This window comes from Anas acuta, chromosome 11 (genome assembly GCF_963932015.1).
Source record: "Anas acuta chromosome 11, bAnaAcu1.1, whole genome shotgun sequence".
NCBI classification, from domain to species: domain Eukaryota; kingdom Metazoa; phylum Chordata; class Aves; order Anseriformes; family Anatidae; genus Anas; species Anas acuta.
In genome coordinates this window covers 18,797,292-18,814,771 of record NC_088989.1, presented here as the reverse complement: position 1 = coordinate 18,814,771, position 17,480 = coordinate 18,797,292, and the positions used below count along the sequence as shown (strand labels likewise).

The following is a 17,480-nucleotide window of genomic DNA, read 5'->3' as shown; positions in this document are numbered from 1 at the left end:
GTAACATACTGCTGAGAATCCATATGTGATTTCATTTGACAAACATGGAGCTAAAAGTGGCATCCCTGTAACTAATTTACAATGCTATTGCATAAAAATATGGAGAGAAAAATTCACAAAGAGAAACTGCAAGCTGCAGAGTTGCTTTAAAACTTTTTTCCTCTATGAATTATGCCAGATACCTAGTTTTATAAGACAGCATGGCACTTCTGGGGCTCTTATCTGAGACACTCAAAGGATTTTACAAATTTGAGGTAGAATACCACAATAGTAAAAGAAGTTAATATTCAGATGTTTCACTCAAGGTGTTCCATGCCTTTTACATTAGGAATAAGAACAACATTGTTCCACAGTTACTAAAATGAGCCACAATTTAAAAATTGTGTGGAAACCTGTTGCTAAACACTTCTCTGGGGTCTGGGCTGTAATCACTGCTGCAAAGGACTGTCTGGCATTTCCACTGCAGAAAAATTTAAAAACTGCAGCATCAAACTGGAGCAGATTTCATCTTATAAAAACACCTTGTCTTGTAGGATTACTGTTGCTTATACTGTAGCTAACCTTGGCACTAACCTTAGAATGTGTAATGCTAATAAATAAGTTAATCTTCCTGTCTCATTATCACCTGATTAGTATGCTTGTTATGCAGACAGCTGATCTGAGGCAGCGAGAACTTGTTCAAAAGGAACCAAAACCAATAAGAAAAGGAAATGGGGGAAAATGGAGAATACAAATGTGTCACTGGGACCCTGAGAGGAAACGTTTATAAAGAACATAAACGGTGTCACCAAGGTGCCAGCTATTTAGGAGAAATAAAATGGAAGAGTGCTGATGTGCTCAGGGTGTTCATAAAGGAATAAAAGCTGACTGGCGATATTTGGTAAAAAGCAGATCTCTTCTTGAAAAGGCAACAGAAGTCTGTTCAAGAGAGTATCACCAAATGGCACTGAGCTTGATAATCCAAAGCAAAGGAAGGCAAACTCTCTGCCAACGTTTCCCAGCTTGTTGTAACAGTGGGCTTCCAGATTCTTGCATCAGAAACAAGAGACTTGAAGATGGATTCAGGGACTATTGAGACGTGGCCCTATTTTACCTAGTCTCAGGTGAGATGGAATGACCCTGCCTTATTGTAAAATTTAAAGTAAAACTGGAACTGATACTTTTCTACTGTGTTGTGGGGTTTTATGCTTTTTTATTATTATTTTATTTTATTTTATTTTATTTTATTTTATTTTATTTTATTTTATTTTATTTTATTTTATTTTATTTTGTATTAAAACAACTTATTTAGATTTTGACTGCTGCTGAGCATTGAGAAGAATTTTTGAATTGTGCTGGCTGCTCTTTTTCCCTTTGGAGTTAGTGATAAGTTAGAAGAGGGCCATGCACACAAGCAGTTCAGATTTTTCATTCTAATGTGCACTAGCATACATTTGTCAATGTCTGATTGTCATCAACCATTATGCCACCAATTTGTCTAGTTCTGTTTCCATGAAGCTCATCACAGCTTCCTCTTATAAAGACTTATGCTAAATAATTTTGTCATCTGCAAATCCTGCTGACCTCATTTTTTTGTACTACCCCTCATTTCTGCCTTTCCAGATAATTAATGAATATATTAAGTACTAACTACAGCACAGATCCTTGGGACATACTAATATTAACCTCCTGCTGAATTGAAAACTGACAGCCTAATGAATTAAATTCTCCACATAAGAGCAGTGTTGACAGTAGAAATCAGGATGACTTGTGCTTCATTCCTAATCTGGAAAAAAATCATAAAAAAGAAACTAACTTCTGCAAGTACAAGCACCTGCAATTTCTACAGCCTTTTATGGGACTTCTGAAAAAACAGGCTACTGAGCACACAGAGTTTTAATGAATTCAATCTAACTGCTATTGCCTAGGCTTAAAGAAGCTGAAAATATCTTAAGTAAAGACCAAAAACTTACATTAAAAAAAAAAGTCTGATCTCTGTATACCAGCTTCTTTGAAGAGTTTGAAGAATCATGAAGCTATCGAACAGTACCTTAAGCTTTTGTCACTTGTAAAATAGTTAAAAGAGCATTGGCATGACTATCCTTGCAAGTCCAAAGCTTGCTTGGGTATTTCACGGAACGATGCAATCATAGTTCCGGAGACGACGACCTATAGAATTTAGAGTAGTTTGAACCAGATGGTGCAGTCAGACTTTGAAATCAGATCTGCATAGCAGATTTTAATGTGTACATGATGTATTATATTCTGTTGCATATTCCAACAGCTCATGCTTTTTCTTTTATTATTCCACTTAAATCTCCTTTGGAAGGACTCGCCATCCAATAACAGAAATTTTTAGGTTTCTTCAAGGTCAGCAAGATGTCCTTATTTTTTGTACTTAAATGATATTAGAATGGAAAATAAAATTTGTAATTGCGTTACAAATTGTAATTTGTAAAAATTTGAAATGTGTTTTATGTACTGCTTGTAGGTATGGGGAAATACAGAAGTATGCTGCTGCATGGGTAAAGGGGACCTGCTGTGGTCTGGCCTCACCCCAAACCTGTGTGCGGCTGTGGGCTCTACCACATGGAAAGGCCGTGAAGGAACCTGAAAGCGACTGGAGGAAGAGCTGGAGGAAGGGAGGGCTGAGGTGTGTACTGCAAGGGAAGGCTGGGGCAGAGCAGGCCGAGAGGCGGCCGGGCTGTGCCCTGCAGCTCCCTGAGGAGGGGAAGGGAGCGGGAGACACCAGGGGGCTCAAGCCTGGCATGGAGAAATGTTTCTTCACCCCCAGGGTGGGCAAGCACTGGGACAGGCCTCTGGGAGGGCGCAGGTGCCCAAGGGGCACAGGCCAGTGCCCTCATTTCCAGCGCAGAGTAAAGGCAAAACTGTTTTGCAGGAGGAGAACGGGGAAATTGGAAAGATTCTGCGGTACAGCAACCGGTCTCATGCTGATGTTTAAAGCACAGAAAATAGCAAACCAATTCAGAGCAGTGTTAACATTTAAAAAGACTCAGAATTACTGTACCTGAATGCCTATTTAAAATTTCTGAGGTGTACATACCGGATTTGAAAGCAAGTAACCTTGAAAAGTTCATATTTCATTCTCCTTAGTACTATTACCTAAGTCATTAAACATATTCACTTGCCTATTTATATATTATATTAATTATTTTCAAGATTTAAGACCTCTGTGCTTTCCTAAATTTCCCTGATGTATTTAAGGGGAAACAAAGGTTGGCATTTTTGTTTGTTTGTCTCGTCTCTTTCTTGTGAATTCTCATCACTCACGCATTCATTCAGTTGTTCAGTGAATACCTCATTAATATGATTTCTATCTCTGTATAAAGGCACACGGCAAAAACACTATTATGTAACACTTTGAAAAGAGCTATAAATAGCCTACTTTAATAACCATGAATTTACATTAGAAAGGTAGAGAAACTCTGAAGTGAAAAACATTTATTTTTATCTGATGTTACTGTTTCATAATCTCAGTGTTATCAGACACATCCTGAATAATTTAGTAAGGTCTTGGGGTTTTATACCATCTGGGAAAGTCTTGCATATCAAATGGGTTTGTACAACAGGAAAAGAGGTTTTGAAAGAACTACATTTTTCTTTTGGGACTTGATCATGCTTACCTGGTACACATTGAAAAACTACCAGTGACATCCACGGCAGATTAGAGAATGCAAAGAATGGCAGGTTTGGCTCTTAGTTTACGTTTTTGTCCTTGTTGTTTTTCTAAACACAAGTGGTTCTTTCTGAATAATTTGAAATAAATCAACTTTACTGGAACTTAAAATTTGCTTTCCTTACTACCGTTATCTGGCTGCCTTAATTATAGAAATTTACTGAATTTATGCCTTCGTTCGGCCAAACATCTTCTTGTGATGCATCTTGGAAGGAAAATACTGGCAAGCATAACCAAAGTGTTCGGTTTTATAGTTGTTATAAATCCATCATTGACTCTGTAGAGAATAGTTGTAAGGCTGAGAGGATGTTCTCATAAAATCTTCAATAGGCGTATGAAGACACAGAAAGTCTAATACAGTAAATTGAACATGATAACTCTACTAGCAAAGAAAGTGATAAAGAAATAATTGAAAAACGAATGTTGTTTTATATACTGTGTCTATGATACCTATTCTGAAGTAATGAAATGTAATGCCCGCTCTTGCAATTCAGTCTCTGCAGGCAGACAGGAGCAGCTGAACACAGACATAATGCAGAGGCAGCTACCTCCTGTCAGCAGGACCGATGCCAAATCAATGCGAGTTTTGCCAGTCAAGCTTTGCTGTGTGCATTTGTCCATAGGTAAGATCATCCATATAATTTTTAAGTAATGGCTGGTTATAACCAAATGCTCAAATACAAGGAACAGCTAACTCCTACCACCCTTTCCATATTAATGCTGAATTCCAGTTGAAGTATCTTATTCCTCTGTTGACTGCTTAAGTACGTTCTTGCACGTAGGACTACTTTCCATACTTCCTCGACTGATGTTTTTTGATGGAGATAGTTTCCAGGGCTCTGCAGCTGTGCGGAGGGAAGCTGACAGCAAACTAAGCAGGAAGAAAGCACAGCAATGAAAGCCATGGAGCTTGGGAAGGAGCTCCATGGCCAGGAACTACATGTAAATACCATTGGCCAGGAAATACACGGAAATACTTTGAGAACACAGATGAGTAAACAGACACAGTGGGGGCAGCTCAAGTATCATCAGATGAGGCCTGATAAGGAGGAAAGAAACTGACCATCTTTCCCAGCTATTTCACAGGACAGAGTCTTACACTTCAACATAAACACTGAGAGCACCAGGAAAAAAGTCCCATCTCCATTATTCTTGCCTGAATTTACTATTAGCTGTCTTTCCCCTTTCAGTTGCCTACTCAGTTTGCTGTAAGCTTCTTGGATTCTCAGCTTCATCCTTAACCGAACAGTCCTTTCGTTAGGTGTGCTACTATTACCTCTCTTTTTAGACTCTAAATCGCGGTAATTGATTTGGAAGGTCCATGAGGGCGGCAGCACAGAACATTTTGGTTGCTGCACTGCGTGAGCTCCGACTCCCCACGTGTAACTGGAGTGCCTGCACGGTTTGATGGTGTGGCGTGTTCACCTGTGCACAGGGGGCACGGGTCGAGTAGTTATAGAAAGTGTAGCTTATATTGTGTGTAACTTACATAACTACGATATGCAGTAGTTACAGGGCATCTGTGTGTGGTGCACTTCAGAATAACCTTCCCATTGCCCTGTCATTTTGCTGGCGTTTTTCCTCTCGATGTGCACTCGTTTGGCGTTGGTTTTGTTCGCTTGTTTTGCTGAGGGCAAAAGACTTCATTTCTGAAGACTTCACGTTATCGGGGCGCTTAACAACAGCGAGAGCCCGAAAATCCAGCCAGGTGCTCGGCGGCCACTTTCGCTTTCCGAGGGCGCCCTGGCAGCCCGGGCTCGCTGCGTGCCCAAACTTCGGCACAGCCGCGTGCGGGGCGCCCTCACCTCGCGGCTCCCTCCGGCCGGGGCAGGCCCGGCCCTTCCCCAGGGGCCCGACCCGACCCCGCGGGGCCCGGCCCGGCCCCTCCGCCCCCGGCCCTGCCCCGGCGCTGACGTCCCTCCGCCCGCGGCTCCCGGCCGCCCTTTCCCGCTCCCCGCCGGCGGCGGCGGCTCCCCGCGGCGGAGCATGGCCCCCCCCGCGCCCCGGGCGCTGCCGCTCCCGCTGCTGCTGCTGCTGCTGCTGCTCGTCCTCCAGCGCCTCGCCGCCTCCCCCAGGCTCAACATCCCCAAGGTGCTGCTGCCCTTCACGCGCGGCACTCACGTCAACTTCACGCTGGAGGCCAGCGAGGGCTGCTACCGCTGGTGAGTGCGGGGAGGCGGGCAGGGAGCCCCCCGGGGAGCGGCCGGGCGGGGGCGGCCCCTTTCGGCGCGCCCGCTGCAGGGGGGCTGCGAGTGAAGGATGGGGCCGAAGGGGACCCTCAACACCCGCTAGCCCCATACGTGCCCCCCCCCCCGCGGTCCTGCTGCCCTCAGTGCTGTGGCACCCGGCTGGGGTCCGGGCTGAGGGGCAGCAGGTGCCCGGCTGCAGCGCAAGGCTGAGGTGGGGCGGAGAGCCCGCTGCTGAGGCCCTGTGTCAGCAGGGCAGAGCGAGGTTGGGTGCCCCTGGCTCCTGGGGGCCCCCAGCACAGCACCCAGAGCCCTGGCGGGGAGGCCCACGTGGGAGCCGAACCTGGGTTGGGTCACGCACCAGGGGTTGGCGGCAAACGCCTCTGTGTGCACAGGTGTAGGAACCGTGTCATGGCCTGCACGATAAGTGCACGTCACCTGCTCCTTACCCTTCCTTTAAGGCGCCAGAATTGTAATTTGGATCAGTAATAGGCAGCGGGTCCCTGCCTGAAAAAGCTCTAGCAGTCAGGAGATGTTTGGGATGATGCTTCTGTACGTGCCAGATGCTGGTAACACTTTTTAGTTGTTATTTTGTGGCTGTCAGTTACTAAAATAGGTTTTCTAGGGCTATTTGTTTGTGTGAGTTTTTTTGGCGGGCCTGTGCTTCTCGTTCCTGAGCTAGTTACAGGCCTTTGATCCGTGCAACTTATGCATGTGAGGATGTTCCCGTGTACGAGAGCGGTAAGAAGAGCTGTGCCAAAGTTGACTGGGAGCAAGTTACCCAATAGAGCTGCATGTTGTCATGTAGTTTAATTTTATGGACCGTTTTAGCAACAAACTCACAAGTACGAGGCTTTTCTTACTGTAATCTGTAAAAACGGAGTCCTTTAAAGACTTTCCTGTGTGTAATAAGGTACATTCTAGAAGGGCAGGAAACTTGTCAAAATGCTAGTAAAAGCTGCAAGGTGTAGATCGTCGTCCCCGTTATGCCAGTGCCCTGCTGGGGGATGGCTGCAGCCACTCATGCATGTGCCAGATGCTGTCTGTCAGAAGTCTGCAGGTGTTTGTAAATCTCCGGGACCTACAGATGAAAAGAGGTAGGAATGTGCTCCAGGGAAATGACAGATTTGGTCTGCACGCATCTCCGCTGAGGGTGTTTGTAGGCACTTCAGAGCATGGCACGCTGGTGCTGTGTACCAGCTACAGGTCTCAGCCCTTGTGCAGATGCTCTCCAGTCCGCTTTTCTATCCTCTCTTCTGTATGCCTTCAGAGATTCATTTTAGTTGAGAATTAAGGAAACTACACTGACTTCATACAGTGTGCCATTGTTTTCTCTCCTGGGGTTGTAAATGTGTATTTCTTCACTTCTGCTTTGCAGGGGCTGGCAGGATGTGGGTGGCAGAACTCAACATGTGCTTACCGAATGAGCAGAGGAAGCAGTAGCTGGGGAGGGTTGAGCAGAAGCAGAAATACTGCAGTGCTCTGAGCACCTTTGTTAGGCTGCATCTGAGGCTCATTCCCTCTATATCCTTGGCCTTGAAGGCCTTGAACTGTGGGGTATTGGGAAGAACCGTATACTTTGGAGGGGCGGGTTGCTCTGTATTGACTGGCTGACAAGTTTCCTGTACCTCCCTGACAAAGTCGTTGGCGGTAGCTATTATTGGAAGAAGGCCGTTGAACTGAGCAAGTCCAGAAGTAGCAAGCGTAATGACTTCAGAAGTAGTGGCTGTGTCTGTAAGATGGGGGGTGGGCTCGCATACTTGAAATCAGGAATTCAGAGTGGAAATGATCAGACTGGGGCTGTGTCTGAGGAAGGGACTGAGGTGCTGCTGTAGTGTAACAGCTTTCATATGCTGCCTCCTACCCCGCAACCACCCACGTCACACAACCTATCTGCAAATGGTGTCCCTCGAGTTTGTGAAGAACTGCATCAGTCATCCCAAGCATTCCGAATTCATACCTAATTTTTTGAAAAATCAGCCTATAACATGTTGTGACTTAGTTGCTTTCCAGTTTTCTCGTTTCTCTGGTACTTCAAGAGAAACCAAAACCTACATGCAGTGCTGCTGTTGCAGTACTTGGCTGGCAAAGGGCATTTTCTAGCTCCTTATCTTGTGTTTCTGATACTGGTTTGTAGATAGGTCTTATCAGTCCATGGGATATACATGATGGCTTACAGTACTCCAAAAAAATACAGACCTTGGTCAGCAACTGTAACGTAACTTTGCTTTAAGGCTGGCAATCTAATCTCTGATACTCTGCTTTTTTGTTTTTCCCTGGGTGTCTGTTTTACCAGAGGCCTAAAAATACGTGTTCTCTGATTCTGACTGAAGAATGCCCAGTGTGAGGTACTGGCTGTCATTTACCATGTTACGAGGTGACTTGTTTTCCTGTGATTGTTAGCTCCTGCTAGCCTTGCTCCATTCTTTGGTTCCCAGCTGTGCTGCATTTCCTCCTTTCAGGGCCGTGGCAGCAGGTAGCAAAACACTCCCTTGTCTCGAGGAGGTGCCTGATTTCCCAATGCATTTTCAAGCTCCTGCAGACAGCAGCAGGAGCTCAGACTCAGGCTGAGGTACCTGTGTTGGCTAAGTGACACAGGTCCTGCTGCCGTCCACATCACCTGCAGCTGGCTCCTGAGGATGTTGGCTTGAAACTGGAACGGGTGGCGTGAGTGCCTGGCATAGATCTTCTGCCAGAGCTGAAGAGGCACAAGAAATAGTTGTGGTTTTTCTCTTAACAAATGTGTCACCCTGCAGCGTAGGTTTACTGCTGGGGAAACGACTTCTGAATCTGAGCATATCCTGCCTGGGAAGGAGGGCGGGCAGAGCAGGGACCCATGTTTCTTAGTTTGGCAGCTTTCGCTGCTGAACACCTATGAAATGCTCTTTAGACTTTTGCTCTCTTCAGTCGTGGGTCTCATCTTAGTGGCCTAAGCATTAAGGGTGACTACATATGCTGAGGTTTAAACAGACCGGGTTATTTGAAATAATGCAAAAATGTGACATCTGTATTTTGGCATTAAACTGCCATTTTCCAGTTTATTTTCTAATTTAAAATCAGGCTAAGCTAATGTCAGAACAACTTGTGCAGACCGACCTTTGTTTATTGTGTTCTCTTAGTTGCGTGCGTGTGTTTTTAAAACACGACACTGAGTAGCAGCGGGGCAGCGCAGCGTGCTGCTTTCCTTCAGGCAGCTAGACAAGGGACAGAGAGAAGCACTTCCAGCGAAACGCCTTCGGCCACCTGTTGGCTTGACAAAGCATGCAAGTTGCAGCTGGGCTGGACTGCAAAAACTATCGCTGCTGGCTTAATCTGCTTCCCCTGAAGCTAGCAGGCATGTCAGTTGATCACCATTACAAAATCTCGCAAGAGCTTCATCCTTGGTTCGTTTTGTGGTGTGTGATGTTTCCATTTGCCTTTAAAGAAGAACCAGATTGAGGATTTTTTTTTTTTTTTTGCCGCTTTTTGTTTTCCTATTACAACATGAGACATCCTGGAAGAGGACTGAGTGAACAACAGAGATAATCTCCCGCTGGGTAGTTGAAAATCCTTAAGATTTGAGGGAACTCTGCCAGGCTCCCTCTGTGCTGCTTTTGGAATGGATTCAGTTCCCATCCTTGCTTCTCTGGGAATCTACTTTTTATCATACGACTACAGTTGCCTGTGTGCTGCTCTGCCTCTTGTGTGTTCGTTTCTGTATGCCAACAGCGTTAGCCCTGAGAGCGACTAGCAGTAAGGCACGCGCTGTATTCCCCAACCCAGTCTTATCAAACTCCTGAAAACCTTTACTATGCACTTTCTCTCTGGTGACACATCTGCCTATGTAATCCTAAAATACTCGATCAACTGACAGTTGTGGTGCATCTCTCTCTGCAGAGGAGGATTTTTGCTCATATAGACAGTTGCTTTTAGTCTGAAGATCTGAAGAAGCAATGCTATGTGATGAAGCAATAAAAATTAGCAGAGTGTTGCTACATCTAAGGAAAAATATTTGCCACATTTTTAACCAGATGATAAACAAATTAAATATACTCCTTGAAGTATTCCTTCAAGGTGATATTGCAGAACAGTCCATGAAAAGTACAGGAATAGGGCCGGGTATGTCTGTAAATTATAACCTTGGCATGCAGTGCTGTGTCCAAGGGAGGAAAACTCATGAATGAAACTGAAATCAGCAAGAGGGCTGGCTGTCTTTATTGCAAGTTTCGTCAATTCCTCTGCAAGTAGGATTTTATCCAGAAGGAAATAAATACTGGGGCTTCTCTTAGCCTCCCCTCTCCACCACCTCGCTCTTCTTTCTAGCTCCTCTTCCCCTGCCCTGCTCTTTCTTCTAGACGCTGGTATGGGATTGAGAGCTAGTGCCAGAAATGCTTCCCGTTGCTTGCTTCTCAGGATCTAATTTTGACCTCTGACAAGCTTAGCTTTCACTATCACACACTGACGTGTTGCTGAAGACCTGCTGTAAGTGGGAGATGATGCAAACTGCAGTCTTTGCTGTCATTTTAAAGCAGAAGTTTCTTGTCCATCTAGAGCACGGTAGTGATCCCTTCGTGTATGACAGCAGAGTAATGCCGCTGCAATACGCAGCCTTTTTGATTTATGCCGCACCCTTTGCATACTTGGCCCTGAGTTAGACATTGTTTGAAAACAGAATGTGTGTTTTTTAATGTTGCTGAGTGGTATTGAGGGGTCATCAACTATTTCAGAGGTTACATTGTTTAAAGAAAGAAAAAAAGACAGAAAGACCATCGCACAGACCGTTTCATGAAATAAATCACAACAGGCCCCATCTCACGTAACAAGTTCAGGCAGTTGCCTAAGATAAACAGACATCCTATAGGTAATAAAATTAAAAATGTATTTGTATTAGGGAAAAAAGAGTTATAAAATCAGCTGATATTCTACTGCTACCATGTAGCCCAAATAGTATCTGATCACTCCAGTGTTAACTGAGAGTTAACCCTTAGACGTCTGTAAAAGCTTAGAATTGTCTTTATAATTGGAGCATGTGTAAGTTTACAGCTAAAATTTCATACAAACTTCTAGTTTTTCTTTGTTCCTGCCTTTTTCTAATCTGAAAAATATCCTGTAATTAGGTTTAGTTTCACAACAGTGCTGTTGGTGTTACTGTAGTGGCTGTGTGCTGTGTTACATGATGATGTATTAAAAGAACAACCACAAAACATGGTGAAAGCCCTGTTGCGTACTAAACACAATTTCAGAGTACAGAAAAGCAAAATATCAAGTTAGTTAAGAAATCTCGTAGCAGAGATTATTCAACAACGTGAAGAACTAAATAATAGTAAAAGCCAATCCCATACATATATGCTTGTTTAAAAAAAAAAGCCTGCCTGCTTATGAAGGGAGATCTGCACCCTCAGCTTAAAAAGCCTACAAGCCAAGTACAAAAAAAAAAAGCTGTCATGCTTGTGAATACCCATGTTGTTTAAAGAAACTTGCTAAATGTTGGGAAGCTGCTTCATGCTTGCCTAGGTAGCCACAGAATAACAGGAAAATAACTAATTGGTCATTCTTTAATTAATCACTGTGTAGGAAATTCAAATGTACTAATAATAGAGAAAGTCATTATTTTAGGAACAGTGTAACTGGTATAAAAATGCTCATGTTTGTGTGCGTTGCTTTTAAGTAACTAGAATAGAACAAACAATTTTGAGGTTTAAGCTTTTAATTGGGGCTTAAATTGTCCATTGCTTCCTGCTGCGGGTTGTCATTCCCTTGATCAGATGAAATATTTTGAAATTTCTGGGTGAGCAATTGCTGCTGTTGTTACTAAACCCTTTAAAACTTGTCTTTCTGTGAGCAAAACGTTGGAAGCACACCAATGGGATGAATTAATAATTCATTGGAGTAATGGATCTTGCCCAAGATAAAAATACGATAATGCTCCGCAGTGCCTAGTGAACCTGTGCGGCTCCATTAGCGTGCACAATTAAAAATGCTCTGACTACGCTGTGCCCTTGGATCACCTGCCGGGGGCCTTGCTGTATGGACGGGTGCGGTGCGATATGATCCAGCCCCACGCGCAGGGAAGCAGAGAGGTGGCCCAGGCTGATTTGCCTGGGCTGTAAGAAATGCTCTCTTCTTGTCTTAGTGACTGCCTGGAACAAAACGGGGTGGTAGTGTTTGGCTTGACTGGGCTCGAGGACCAAGTGGTGCTTTTTGTTACTTAGACCTGCAGACCCTGGTTTTACCTTACTGCAGGGATTGCAAGCCAAGTTCCTAGACTGCAATTGTTAACTCCAAGAAAACTGAGCATGTTGTGTTACCTTATTTTTTTTTTGAAATGGGAACATTTTCAGTCAACAAGAAACTTGTCTTCCCTGGGTTGTTCTGGCTGGCTCTGCCAGTACCAGCAGTGGGTACAGCTGGTGCCTGCTGAGAAGGGCCTGCACGCTGCTGCTGCTGCTGGCTCAACGCCCCCTGCCAGTCCCCTGCCAACTTAAAGGCTGTTTCCCGTAGCTCCCAGGTAGGTGGTTTTGAACCTCCTCCAAAGAAAAGCCTGAATCAAAGCAGCTCTACCACCTTTACCGGGTGGGATCCTGGTAAATGGTTTAGATTGCATCTGTCAGATAACTGGGTGGCTTCATCAGAGCTGCTGCAGTCAGCTGGGAGAGCAGCTCCTGGCTGGCTTTGTCCTCAGGGCGTGCTTCCACTGTTGTAGCCCTTCAAAGGACCAGCAGTGATGGCTGCCAGGCACCAGGATGCTCCTGATGGGTGGCATTTCTGTGTCCTGTGTCCCCGTGGCAGCTCCCACAGGGGCGGCACCAACTGATGGGATCTGCCCTGCTCCTGGGGCATGGGGGTGGCCTCCTGGTGACAGCTGTGGTCACGGCTGCTTTGAACACTGGCCTCAGCTGTACATTGGTACACTCAAATTTAATTCCAAGAATCTTAGTTTTCTAGTACTTACTTTCATTCCTCCCCCCACCCTGAAGTAAGAGCTGGGCTTCGTGTGAGCTTTCCTTGAGTTAATTTCTGGAGCAGTTATCTTCAGCAAAGCCATTCAAGTCAGAGCATTAAGCAATAGATGCATCAGTTTTAGGTCAAAATTCCTTCCGTATATGCTTAGATTTCACCAAAGATACGACTTTGGATGTTTTACAGCATCACATACTTCAACTAAACAGAGTAAATCAATACTTTTTAATTTCTTAATTAAAATAGTTTTCTCACTTGTTCAGGCACAGCAAGCGTGTGTAATTGTGATGTTCTGCCATCAGGAGCCCCCTGCCCCCCTTTTTTCCAGAAGGCCATCTCAAACACCTGGACGCCAGTGACAAGTAGTGAATGGAACTTTTCTTAGGGCTGTTAGCTAAAACTGTTTTACCTTCTGCTTCAGTCCTGCGTGCGTGTGGGTTTGCTCATTGTTCCACACCTACTAAGCTAATAAATAGCCAGGCCAGAGGTTTCGTAACTCTGGAAATAGCTGGAGATGGCTCTTAGGCTGAATTGCATTTAGCGGTGAAGTTGCCACAGTAGAGGGAAATGTGCTTCTGTCTGTCTGGGCTCTGCTGGGCCTCTGGTTTGTGCTTTTCCCCCTTTTCCAACCCAGGCTCGCTTCTGCTGAAGCCCCTGATGAGCTGTTGCACTCCATCTCCGGTGAAAGTCAAATTCTTACTACGTAGCACATCTAATGTAAATTATTTAGATGGTTTTTAAACCAGCCCTTTGACTTCTCTCTAGCAGCAGTTTAACTCCTGCTAAAGCAACTACATAATCTTGTAGGTCCTCCACCAGGCCAGAGGTTGCAAGCATAGAGCCGGCAGACCAGGGCGAGCACCAGTGTTCGCGGAAGGCTGTTGTCCAGGCACGGTCCTCGCAGCCCACACGTCTGACAAGCATCATCTTTGCTGAAGATATAAGTAAGTTCTAACTTCTGTAAGCACATCATGCTTGTTTTTGGGCATCCTGGCATCATCTAGAAACAAAGTAGAGATTTAAAATTGCATGAAACAACAAGTGTCCATTCAGATGCACAATCATTTTGCACTTTCCATAGGCTGTTTTTTAAAGTTCTGTTTCTTAAAGGCCTGGAATCAGTATTGATGAAGCATCCAGAGAAGCAGGTAATTTATGTATATATTTTTTTTTTTTTTAAAAAAAAAAAAAAAAAAAAAAAGTCAGTGATCGTGGAGGCTGAAAATACTTTGGCCTTTAGAAAGCTGGAAATTGCCTTTGTGTCTATCATACAATGTCTCTGGTTAGTTCTTACAGTGACAGGTATGCAAAAGCAGATGGCTGAGTAAATATCGTGCAGTCACGAAATCAAGCAGGATATAGGGTTTTATGGTCTCTGGGTAGCAGTCATTAAGTTCTCTAGGACACAAGCTGTGTCTGACAGTTGTGCTGTACAAACTCTTAATATGCACTTAAAGTGTCTGTCACTGTTAGCGTAGTTGGAAATCACTTTTTTTTTTTTTTTTTAAGATTTATTCTGAAGCTCAATGAGGAAGGGAAATGTGAGGAAGGGAACTACTTTTCTTGCTTGTTTAGCCACAGTTACCACTTGACCAAGAGTTTCTTAGTCAAGGTCATGACCTTCACTTCCTTCAATGTCAGTGTCTTGTGTCATCAGCTTAAATTTGGGGTGAATTTTGTCTTGCTAGTGCTATTGTTTGGATGCTGAGCATTTCCAGTGCTGCTGATTCATGTGCTCTTTTTAACATCTCTTCAAGCGACTGGACAAGTTCTTCGTTGTGATGCTATAGTTGATATAATTCATGGCATACAAATTGTGTCCACAACAAGAGAACTTTATCTCGAGGATTCACCACTGAAGCTAAAAATTCAAGCTTTGGATTCTGAAGGTAAGCAATTTACTTGTACTGAAACTCTTCATTGTTTGGTATGTGCTCTGGTTTTATTTGCAATACAATTTGAATGTTAAGCCAATCAGAGCAATTCAAAGGGAGTTCTCTGGATAATGCATTCAGTGAGCTATTGTTTTCCTTTAGGTATAAAACCTACATACCCAACTACCTGAATAGGAAAATCAAATGCTGCTTGATTTCTAATATCTTTTTCTTGTATTTTTTCCTTACTTGCCCAGGACAACTAACTCTGGTGCTGAGTATTTTAAAAATCAGGTTTTAAATAATCATTACAATGAAGATATCAGCTATTAGCAATCCTACCTTCAGGTCAGGAGCAAGAATGTAGTAGAAGAAGACACAACACTTGTTCTGATGAAATGTCATGTCAGGATTTAACTAGACTGAGGAATATGAAGAAGTCTTTTTTTTTTTTTTTCCTTTTGAGCTGAGATGTTCTAATGAATTTTGTGAAGGGACATTTTGAGTCCAGTCAGGCATACAACAGGATATTCAGAGATGATATTAAGGACCAACCACCTCTTGGTTGGATCAATATTTTTGATTATTATAGAAGCACTTCTGATTGGGAGGTATAGTTTAGATTTAATCCATAGCCAGCACATATGGATCAAATCCGTAATTACTTAGTAGGAGCATAAAGCTTCTGCTTTTGATATTGTCTCTTGCATCAGAAGGAACTATGGTTCTGGTAAGAATTTCATGCTTTGTTTCAACAATCAATTTTTATGCACACGTGAACACTCACATGAACTAAACGATTTTTAGGACAGCTAGTGGAAAGGAAATGATACGGAAAACAGCTATAAAGGCTTGAATTGTTCACTTTGAATAGTTAATGAACCCATCGTGTGTTTGTGTAATTGTAAAACCACAAGTATCAGGTTATGTATGACAATAATGTTAATAATGAAAAGTAATTTTGTTTTCTTATGCTATATGTAAGACCAGATTCTTGGTTTGGTATTTTGACAACCTCTCAAGAATACTCAGTGGACAAATTTGCCTTGGAAGCCATCCAACTTTGAAGTTTGGACACAAGCAGTGGTTTAAAACCCAGGGTGAACTTTTAATCTAAATGATTGAAACAAAATGTTTGTTAAAAGCCTTAGGACTAAACATCCCAACATAAATTTAGGGGATTGGAATATATTTGAAAGCTTTGAAAATTAGTTCCTTTTCATCCAAGTAACTTGGGTGCCTGTGCTTCTGATTTCAAGGTGTGTGTTTTTTTTGTTTGTTTGTTTGTTTTTGTTTTTATAATTAAGAAATAGGAAAAAGTCAAAATAAAATGTTTATTCAGTTCTATGAAAATCTGGAAAAATCCACTAAACCCCACCAGTTTTGCTGAGAACTTGCACACCACACAGAGACTGAGTACGTTGTATTAGTCTGTGTACTATGCAACCTAGGTTAAGAAGTTATGTACCAACTGTGATGTGTTAGGGACAAATGGTGATTGCATCTTATATTGCCAGATTATTGCATCTGGTATGCATTAGATCATTTTATTGATATTGATGCTTCCACTCCTGTGAGTACTGATATACCTTCTGGAATAGTTTTGTTCCTTACTCTTCTATACATTCTTTCTTTTTTTTTTTTTTTTAATTTTTTTAATAAATGTTTTCTACTTATAAAAAGACATACAAAAAAGTCATATTTTTTTTTTACCTGTTGAGCTTTGCTGAAGTTATTTTATTATGAATTAACTAGAGAAGAGTTAAATAAGAGAGAGACTGGTGATTTCATTTTAAGATCTAAATAAGTCTGAAGAATTGTCAGAATAAATTTGAGCTCTTCTATTCAGTTTCTTCAGTGGTACTGTCACATCTCCACATCTAGAAAGACTTTCATAAGCAAGAGTAATTTAATTCATGTGAATAAACCATTTTATTTATGGGAACCTAGAAAACCCCAAACCTTCTAGTAATCCTTTTAGGTATTTAGAAAGGGTAGAAATCCCTTAACTTGAACAGAGTTTGTCATGCCATAATTACACTCATATGACAGACCTTCAGCTTGTTGAAACAGAGGCCTAACAAAATGATGATTGTCCTGAAATTTACAGTTGTGTTTGAAGAACTGCAGCTTTGTATTGCCTTGTTATTGTAACAGTGCATGGAGCTCATACTTTAGGGAGATTGGAATGTTTCCTAGTTTTCTGACTTTCTGCAAATTACATTTTGATTGTAGGTCATAGTAAACTTGTAAAAATGATATTTTTTGGTTTTACATTTAAAATCTTTAAATTTCTGTGTTGTACTTGCCCCAATTCTGTATGATGAACTAGCTGTAAAAAATCAGGTCAAAGGGATTTTCTGGAGTAGGAAAAAAATGTTGCTTTTAGTTGACTATAACACTGTTTTAATGTGAAAAAAAACATTTTCTCTATCAATGTAGCTTTTTTTTTTTTTTTTTTAAAGTATTTCAAGACTTCTTCACAGAGAGAGTGGTTGCACACTGGAACAGGCTCCCCAGGGAAGTGGTCACTGCACCGAGCCTGACTGAATTTAAGAAGAGATTGGACTGTGCACTTAGTCACATGGTCTGAACTTTTGGGTAGACCTGTGCGGTGTCAAGAGTTGGACTTGATGATCCTTAAGGGTCCCTTCCAACTCAGGATATTCTATGATTCTATGATCACATCCAACCATCAACCTGACCTCAAATTTTTCTTTAATTTTTGTTTTTAATCCCAGGGATACAGGCAGGAAGGTGTATTCAGAATCCATAGTTAAAACATAAAAAAATAAATGTCTTGAT

At 42.7% G+C, this 17,480-nt stretch overlaps 1 protein-coding gene across 1 annotated transcript in view; it reads left to right on the top strand.

Annotated features, from left to right (window-relative positions):
- The first annotated feature begins 5,558 nt into the window (after positions 1-5,558).
- Positions 5,559-17,480, top strand: part of NUP210 (nucleoporin 210) — a 68,238-nt gene continuing 56,316 nt past the window's right edge. The window contains exons 1-3 of the mRNA XM_068694306.1: positions 5,559-5,838; positions 13,609-13,745; positions 14,559-14,690. Coding sequence (XP_068550407.1) covers positions 5,663-5,838; positions 13,609-13,745; positions 14,559-14,690 — 445 coding nt within the window. The 5' untranslated portion in view covers positions 5,559-5,662. The remainder of the gene's footprint in view (positions 5,839-13,608; positions 13,746-14,558; positions 14,691-17,480) is intronic.